The sequence below is a fragment of the Indicator indicator genome, chromosome 18, assembly GCF_027791375.1.
Source record: "Indicator indicator isolate 239-I01 chromosome 18, UM_Iind_1.1, whole genome shotgun sequence".
NCBI lineage: Eukaryota > Metazoa > Chordata > Aves > Piciformes > Indicatoridae > Indicator > Indicator indicator.
Genome location: NC_072027.1, coordinates 17065939 through 17075406, shown reverse-complemented (window position 1 = coordinate 17075406; position 9468 = coordinate 17065939). Strand labels below are relative to the sequence as shown.

The window sequence follows — 9468 nt, the reverse complement described above, 5'->3', positions numbered from 1 at the left end:
GAACTGTTCACAAGGAGTGCGGACAACCTAAGTTGCACTTCCATTTTTCTAAGTATGATATATAACCATTAGGATAATTTAGAAAACACATCACCAGAACTTGGGCTGAAGAGGGAAGAAGGGGAACATCTTTGGAAGGTTCCAAGTGGGGTTCTTCAAGTGAACACTATTCCAATGGTTTGCAACAAAGAGGAAGAAGTGAGGTCTGTTACACATCTTTCACAGCCTATATATAAACCAGCCTCAAGGATATTTACCTGAACAGATATATACACCTCTTTTTTAATACCCTTAAAAAAAAGTAATATTTGCTTGATCTATGACACAATGAACGTCTCTACAGGGAAACTTACCAGAGGCATAACAAAATATTCAAACAGTCATAAAAGAGAACAGGAGAGCAGTGTTTGGCCTTGGTAAAACACAGTTAGGATGGCTGCGATGGATGGACACAGAGTTGTTCAAGAAAGGAGTTGTGCATATTTAAAGGTACTTACAAAGCTGGTCTTCTCCTTTCCTTGATGTGGGTTATGTCTCCTAACCAAATGAGTAGAAAATCATGGACACCATGCATTGCTTAAAGCAAGGCTATGCCAATCCGTGTTGCAAGGATGGGATCGTCTCTTCTAACCCCTATGGCTCATAAGTGAAAGGAGATGGAGATTTAAGCCTATGGATGTGGAAGGGCAATTTCAAGGACTCCATGTTTCATGAATTCATAGGATTCAGCTCCCCTTCTTCGTCTGTCTGAATAGATCTGTATTATGTTCTTGACAGAACCAAAATGGTTTCAGTGACTTCAGGTCTACAGCCATGGCAAAATGCCACTCTTCTGGAAAAGTTTAGCATTTAAAGCAAAGATTACCAGTGTTAGTCTGCATCCTTCTCTCTCAACATCCCTCTGCGTGCCTTGTGAAAGGGGTGGCTGTGAGCATCCCTGCTGGAAAATAATGAATGTGCTACTTCATGTCATTGGACGCCTCCAGCAGCTGCTGTGGTACAAACCTTGGGCAATAAGGTCACTCACAAACAGAACTGGGTCTTCTGAAAGGCTGGTGGGTGGCTGGCTCTGATGCCAGAGATGTTTACCTTCAGAGAGAGTCTTCACCCATGCCAAGACCACATTTTCCAAGCAGTGTATGGGATCCAACTGCCCGGATGTACCCATTCAATGGTGGCAGTGGTGCTCACCTGGTTTGCATCAATCTAGGAGTCAAAGCTGTTCTTGCCCTGATTCCTTCCTGGTGATGGATGTAGAAAGTTACAGCTAGAAAAGTTTTTATCTCTTCCAAATGGATCTTTGTTTTTTTTATGGGAACTCAACTCAAATTTCTCCAGGCCAGCTGTTGCATTCTAGGGTAATTCAGCTGGTTTGACATGAATCTCTTTGCTCATAACTAAAAGATAATTGACTATAAACAAGTGAACTATAAACAGGAAGAAGAAAATGGCAAAGAAAAATTGTTTCCCAGGATGTCTGGAAAGAAACAGGGAAATTAAGGCTATGACTAGAAAATGAGTGAGTTTTCTATTAAAAACACCCTCTGTCGTTGTAGCTATTAGTTTATGAAGAACCAAGTGACTTCACTGCCACTAAATATTTCATGAGAGAAACCAAGTCTCTAGAAGTGTTGCTGTCTCCTATGGGAATAACCATACCGAATTCTTTGCCCCTGAAGAGCAGATTTTGCATATTGTGCCTGAGCTGACGGCACTCACAAGCTGCTGAAAGATACATGCCCCCTTCCCAACAACATTTTTACAAACTCTGAACACCCTTCCAAGTGTTTCCTGCCTTTACCCACTCTAATGGCCTGGATACTTCATGCCAAATTTCTCAAATGCAACCACACAAATACGCAAGAGAAGGGGAGGATGACTCAGAAAGTTGCCTTCAGTAGTACCCAGAGCAAAATGAGCGTAGAAGACAGCAAGCTGACAGTTACTATTTCTGCTGTGCCCTCCCTCCTGAAACCACAGCCCTGAATCCTCCCAAAGCCATCCTGCAGAAAAAACAGATCAGCTTTCATTACATCACTTTCCTCAGTTTCAGAGGGCTGAAAATTGCTGGCTGATCTTAGTTTCCCTCCTCATCCCAAGGTGGATTTAGCTGCGGTCCCCACTGCTGCAGTCCCTCTGGGTTGGGTAGTCAGCATAGCTAACAGGCAAGGTAAGGACAGGGGAGAAAACTGATGGCTTGAACAGAAAGTAAAAGCTCCTCAGGATGGAAACTCAAAATTTGGTTTGTTCTACAGGGTCACTAAGTTTCGTGGCTTCTACAGTATCTCAGTGGAGATATTATTCGCTTCCCAGTGTTTTTTTCCTCATATCCACATATCATCCCCACAAATAAAAAACATCCCTTCAAAACCACTTCCTATTAGCAGAGCACACCTTAGATTACAAAACTTGCAAGTAGACCAGTGTTGTACCATGAAGCCTATACAGGGGGTTTTGTTTCTTTTTTTTCTTTTTCTCCTTTTTTTTTTCCTTTTTTTTCCCTTTTTTTTTTTTTTTTTTGCTTGTTCTCAGTGTAAAAATATACAATGCTACTGCTTCTTTGCTGCAGTGGAAAGGTCCAAATGGTACTTGCCTGCTGAAGCCTCTGCTGCTCTTGCCTTTTCATACCTCTCCAACCCACACCACTGTGTTACCCCTCCTTATCCCCGACACCTCGCAGCGTAACGTATTTTGCCTCCCATTTATAACAAACAATGAATCTTTAGCTGGTGTAATGAGATACTGTCCAAATAATCCACTGTCTTTCATAATTCTGTTGTAGCTGCTCCAGGGCCAGTCTTTGGATGTGATAGGGTCCTTTAAATTCTTCAGTACGTTCATTTTCCCCGTCGACAACTCTACAAAAAGCACATCTGTTTGCAAATGTGAAGTGGCATATATATAGTACTGATTGCCTTCAGTGAAAGAGGGTTGAAATGTCAGATCAGATACGTGCACGTTTGTTTGTAAGTCATAAATCAACTTGATTTCCCCTCGGACAGTTAGAGCCTGGACTTTGATCCTGCCACTGTCTTCCTCCGTGCTGACCAAGTAGCGTCCGTCCGGCGAGACGTGAGGTGTGCCTGACACCTCCCCGTTGGGGCCGATGACAGCATCTGTGACACTGTCAATGATCAGCTGTGGGGACACAGCCATCGACCTGCTCCTCCTGCACTGGACAAAGAAGTAACCCCCCAGGTGGGTGTAGGCCATGGTCTGTGGGATGCAGCTATGGTTCTTGAAGCTGATAGTCTTGATGTGGGTCACAGTTTCCAGGTCGATTTTGTGAACTGCAGGTTTCGATTTGTTAAAGATGAAGCCGAACCTGAAATAGAAAACATGACACTGAAGTCATCTCCAGAGGCACCGTGATATGCTTGAGAAAAGACAAAAGCCAGCAGAACTGGGGAGCTCCAGGCTGATGCTTTCAGAAGTGTGTGCAATGATGCTGTCTGTTTTCTGTAAGAAATCTCTCCTTTTACCTTCTAAAAAGGTGCTAAAAGAGGTATAGCTTTCAGTTCAAATCAGCAACTTGATCCTGGAAGCTGGAATCATAGAATGGCTTGAGTTGGAAGGGACCTTAAAGATTGTCTAGCTCCAACTCCCATGGGGTGTGATTGGGTATTTGAATAACATTTTCAAGAGCTGAAGCCTTTTATTGGGAAGAACAGTTTACAATGGGAATAATATCATGTCTTAGGAAGCCCAATTTGCAATGGGAATGCCATCCAGCCTTGGGAAGACCAATTTACCACAGGAATGCAATCAGGTTTTGGGAAGACCAGTTTACAATAGGAATACCATAAAATCTTAGGAAGAGCAATTTACAAGAGGAATGACATCGAGGCTTGAGGTGTTCTGTAGCCTACTGTTGACCAGTTTGGTATTTAATCTGTTTCATGTCTAGAGAGATGGAATTCAATATTTAATCAAGACTTTTTCAAGTCCGAAACAGAAAACCATTCAAAATAACTCCCTGCCAGGTTGAAGCCAGATAACAACTTCAAGCTCTGTGTGTTATAACCACCGAGTGAAGGCCATGTCCAATCTCATCTCTTAAATTCTAGCATCAGGGGGGGATGCTAGAAGCTGTGATGTGTGTTTGCTACCCACAGAGCCTGAGGAGCACTGCAGGAGCCGGCAAGGCTGGTGTGGAGAGCAGACTTTGATAAGCACCACGCCACCAGCCCAGGGAAAGTGTAAATCATTTCTTGAGGAGCACAACCAGGCAGGATGCTCTGAAGAGTGGTCTTTGTTTTCTATCTTCAGAGAGGGCATACAGTGAGCAGAACATAAATGCTCTGTAAAAGATATATTCTGTAAAAGATATATACTGCAGCACATCTGACCTTTACTGAAGACAAGAAAAGGTCAAGAATAGCCAGAAAAGGTTTCTGCTTAATTTGAGAGGGAGCCCATAGAATCAGCCAGTTTGTGTTTCCCTGGATTCACAGGTCACTGATACTGACTTATGAAAACTCATCTCACATTGAGCACCTTTCCATCCATTCAATGCAGACAGAAGGAAACGAAGTGAGTGCTTAGTTCCAGACCTCTTCCCTGAACGATGCCAAATTGTTTTCTGCAACGCGGAGGACAAGGTGCTTTGAGTGCAGCTGATATGTATTTTGCTTAAAACACTGGCTTTATTGCTTTAGCCTTAATTCACCTGTCAATTGGACACTGAGCAATGACTTCATCTCTAAAGGAGCCAACGTAGTGTGTGATCCCATGAAAATCACTGGGCTAAGCCTTTCATTTTCCCATTACGCTCACATCCATTAGAGACTTGAGGAAATATCTGCAGCGGAGACTCATAGCACACCGTGTGTGTGGGAATTGGATGTGACACTTGGATTGCTCCTGGATGAATGCATTTTAAGTACACTTTCAAAAATGCTTTCCCTTACAGCATTTTTTTTTTTTTTGCCTAAGCCTTCCTTAATAATTGGCCAAATGCCTGAAGAAGTTAAAAAATGGTCCTTATCATCAGTTTAATTGAAAGAAGTGGGTCAGGATGGGTTTTATGTGCACGGGAGCTACAGAAAAGGAGCAGCGCTCGCACGAAATCTGTGATCTGCAATCTCAAAGAAAACCTTGCACTTGGAGAGGCTTTAATGGACAACAATCTACCCTGGGAACCAATAAAAATGGATATGTTCCTAGATATCCATCTGAAATAACAGGCAGCTGAAATGCATACGCGGGGACATTTGCATACAGATATTTTTTGGCTTGAGGAAGAGCTTGCTTAAACATTCCCCTTTCCTGGGCAATGCTGCTGTTGTCAGTTATTGCTTCTGAGTGGAGAATTTCCAACATGATCTCACTAAGCCTCATTAGACTGTGAGCAATTATTTTTCTGTGCAGAGGGTGAGAGAGAACAGACCAAGATCTGGCCCTGAACAAATGAAATAGGAAATTAGGTAGAGCAGTCTCTGCTCTGCACGTGGGAAACTGTAGGCAATTATCCACATTTAATATTTCTTAGGAAAGATCATCTGCACACAGTCAATTAATCACACTGAAGCAAAAAGACAATAAAACAACAACAAAAGAGTGTAATTGTTCCACCTTCCTGCCTTTGAACCCAGACCACACCTTCTCATCTCAGGCTTTCACAGCCTTGCCTCCTGCCACTACTATTAGTCACAGTGATACTTTGAAAGCAAAGGGGGAAAACGAGGTAGGGAAAAATTAAGAATAACAGCCCTGAAGTATGCCTCATTATTTTGTGGTTCAGGAAGCAAAGTTCTTTATTTTGGATCAGACTCAACACAGAATCATTTAAGTGTGACTCTCTCTGTCCTGGTTGCTCACTGCAGGGAACTTAAGATTAATGCAAGGAGTTATGTGAAGAATTTTGGAGTGTTTGACTTGGTTAAACTATACTGGGGACAGAAGATGGTTAAAGACTTGTTATGTTGTGGTAAGAATAAAGTGCTGTGCAATTATCAATTTTGATGATGTTAATGGGAGGCTTCCTGTGCCTGCTGGGAAGCAGTCAGTGTTACTCCACATTATTAGTACATTAGTGGTAAAACCTCATTAACCACTTCATCACATTAAGACTCAAACCTGATGGTTCACAGAGATGTTTTTTTTTAATATGCACTGCATCCCATTTTTCTGCTCCAACCATACACCTCACACAGAGATCCAGTCCTTGAACAAGTTGGAACCCTGTGGAACAGCCATGTGTTGTTCAGGCAGAATGAACTTTTACCCCTTCTGGCAATAAATCTTTGACACAGCATTCTGCCCAGATCCATAAAGTGATCTTGAGGTAGAGAAAGCACTTTCTGGCCACCAAATTCCCAGCACAAGCAGCCAGGCAGTGTGTCATACTTTGCTGACCAAGCTGGGGTTGGAATGCCCACACATAGTCTAAGGCAAGTCCAGGTTTGTTTCTTTCTGTCTCATTGCTTTGCTGAGAGATTTTCAGTAATTTGCTCAATTGACCACTCTTGCAGGAAAGAATTTTTTCCTCATCTCCAACCTAACCCTCCCCTGGCACAATTTCAGGCCATTTCCTCTCATTCTATCACCTGATACTAGGGAGAAGAGACCAACCCCCACCTCACTTCCACCTCCTTGCAGGTAGTTTTGGAGAGCAATGAGGTCTTCCCTCAGCCTCTGTTTTTCCAGACTAAACAATCCAAGTTCCCTCAGCTGCTCCTCAGATGACTTACTCTCTAGACCCTTCACCAGCTCCAGCAAGTCCATGTCCTCAATTTCTGCATTTCACACATGAAGATGGGCCTAAGAGTAGTTAGCTTGATCATGAATTGATTCATTCACATTTATAACATGTTGGAGGATGACTAGAAGGATGCCTGCTGGAAGAGAGCAGCATGGTCACAGAATCACAGTATGGTAGGGCTGGGAGGTCATATAGTCCAACCCTCTTGCCAGAGCAGATGACTGTTGCTATTTATTAAGACAATTTCTTACCTAACATGATTAATAATAAGATTTGTAGGTGGTATAAAAAAATCCTCCACTCCTTGGAAGGGTGTGCGGATCACACGCTGCTCCTCCCCAGTGCTTGCCTCTGGTATTACCTACAACAAATATACACAAGGTTGAGTAGAGGAAGAGCAGTGAGTCAGGCAGAGAGGTAAACACAGATTACACAGTCAGAACTGGCACACTGAGAGGCTTCTCCCAGGGATGTGGTAGACTCAGATTGACTACAAAATAGGGTTTGGTTTAGCTGCCTTGAAGAGGGTGTGCTAATAGACAGTGTTTGAGGCTTGACATTTGTAAAGTAAGTACACAACTTGGCTTTCATAAGATGTTTTTATCTCCAGGAAGAGCACTCATGCAGGAGCTGAAGCAGTGTGACAACGCTAACACCATAGTAATTTATTCCTCCCTGTCTAAAACAAACATTTATTTCATGGTCATATTTATTAATCTCACTTAAATGCACAGAGATAACTTGCCAACTTGAAGGATCAAACACTAACTCACAGCAGTTAATTATCACCTTGAAGGAGAAGAACTCTTCATCCATCCACTGCAATATGTAAAACTCGGGAAGAAACAAAGGAAGGCCCTTTGGTTGTCCCCCCAGGTGCTGTCCTCCAGCACAATACACATCTCCATGTGCATGGAAACTCAGCTGCTCCACTGCTCCCAAAAAGGAGAGGTGAAAATTCTCAACAATTAAATTGTTAAATATTCAATTTTGTTTTGTTGTTCACAGAATTCCAGCATGGTGGATGCTGGAAAGGACCTCTGGAGATCATCCAGTCCCACCCCCCTTGCTAAAGCAGGGTTACCCACAGCAGTCTGCCCAGGATCACAAGGTGGGCTTGGAATCATCCCAGAGGAGACTCCACAACCTCTCTGGGCAGCCTGCTCCATTGCTCTAGCACCCCTACTGCAAACAATTTTCTCCTCCTTATCTTCATGATGAACCTCCCAGTTCCAGTTTGTGCCCACTGCCTCTTGTCCTGTCCACTGGGCACCAGTGTGGAGAGTCTGGCCCCATCCTTTTGTCCCCCAGCCTTTACCTCCTGCTGAGCATTGATCAGAACCCCCTCTCAGGCTGCTCTTCTGCAGGCTAACCAGCCCCAGGGCTCTCACAGCCTTTTCTCCTCACAGAAATGCTCCAGTGCCCTCAGCATCTTTGTAGCCTACACTGGACTCTCTCCAGTAGTTTCCTGTCTCTCTTGAACTGGGGAGCCCAGAACTGGTCTCAGTACTCCAGATGTGGCCTCTCTAGGACCTTCCCTAGTGCAGGATTCTACTCTTGCCCTTGTTGAGCTTCATGAAGTTCACATCTGCCCAGCTCTCCAGCCTGTCCAGGTATCTCCGAAGAGCAACACAGCCTGACAGGGTGTCAGCCACTCCTCCCAGTTTGGTACCATCAGCAAACTGGCTGAGGGGCCGCTCTATTCCTTCACCCAGGCTGCTGATGAAGATGTTGAACAAGACTGAACTCAGTTCAAAATGACTTTAGTCCATTCATTATAAGCTTCTTCTGCCCTCATGTGCAACAGTAGCTGCTTCAAATTTACAGCTACATAATTCATTAAGGGAATGGTAAAATCCTACAAAGCTCAGTTCAGAGAACTCTTCTGGCCATGCCATTTAGATGTCTTCCAATTAGATCACTCAGGAAGGATGTCCGCTCTTGCAAGCTGCTTTCACAAGGACAAGCATTTGCTTCCCACAAGCCTGTAATGGCTAAATAACAGCATCCCATTAGTTGGCTGCTTGATAAATCCCTGACTTCCAGACAATGGCTGGAAATTCAGATCAACCTCTGCAGCTGCATCTATGTTCAAAGAGATGTTTTATTGCATATCTGCAACCAACCACCGCAGGCTGTAAGAATCAACTGTGCCAAATTAGTCATTGGCCACCTTTTGGGAAGGAAGGTCAGAGGAAAGCAAAGATCTGCTGATGATAATCTCCCTCCCTACATGTGTAGCTGCACTTCATAAAGATAACAAAAAGGACTATATCTGAGGGCTGGAGCATTATAAGAAGTCTCCAGCTGTGCAGATGGTGTCTTCTTCTTCATAATCACATGCTTGTGCCATCTCTCCTTTAATTACAGAAACCTCTCACAGTTGGAGGGCAGAAATTAAGTCAGAAAGGGTAAAGAGAGCCCATTTAGTCTCCTTATAGCCTGTACAGCAAACTGCTTGTCCCCAGGTGAGACAACCTGCCTCAGGAACCCTTGGTTGTTTGCCCCCATTCTGGTTTTGGCATTTATTCCTGAGAATGCCCAGGCAGAGCTGTCGTTTGTTGGTCCACCCCTGATCACTGAGTCTGCAAGCTGAAGCTGTTATCTTGGTTGGAGCATGTGCCTGGTGTGGATGGCTTGTGCCACCATCATAGAACAGCACTGCCAGTGAAGCCTTGGGCAACCCCATTACTAATGTGGCCACCAGATTTGTAGGTTTATAGGTCAGAAACCTAAAAGCCATGGCCACTCTTCCTCTCTGCCTG

The 9468-nt window shown here is 43.9% G+C and overlaps 1 protein-coding gene across 2 annotated transcripts in view; it reads right to left on the bottom strand.

Annotated features, from left to right (window-relative positions):
• Positions 1-2622: 2622 nt before the first annotated feature.
• LOC128973008 (follistatin-related protein 4-like) overlaps positions 2623-9468 on the bottom strand; it is a 266784-nt gene continuing 259938 nt past the window's right edge. For both annotated transcript variants that reach the window (XM_054389163.1, XM_054389162.1), the window contains 2 exons: positions 6955-7064; positions 2623-3325 (listed from right to left, as the gene is read on the bottom strand). In XM_054389163.1, the coding sequence (XP_054245138.1) occupies positions 2623-3325; positions 6955-7064 (813 nt within the window). The remainder of the gene's footprint in view (positions 3326-6954; positions 7065-9468) is intronic.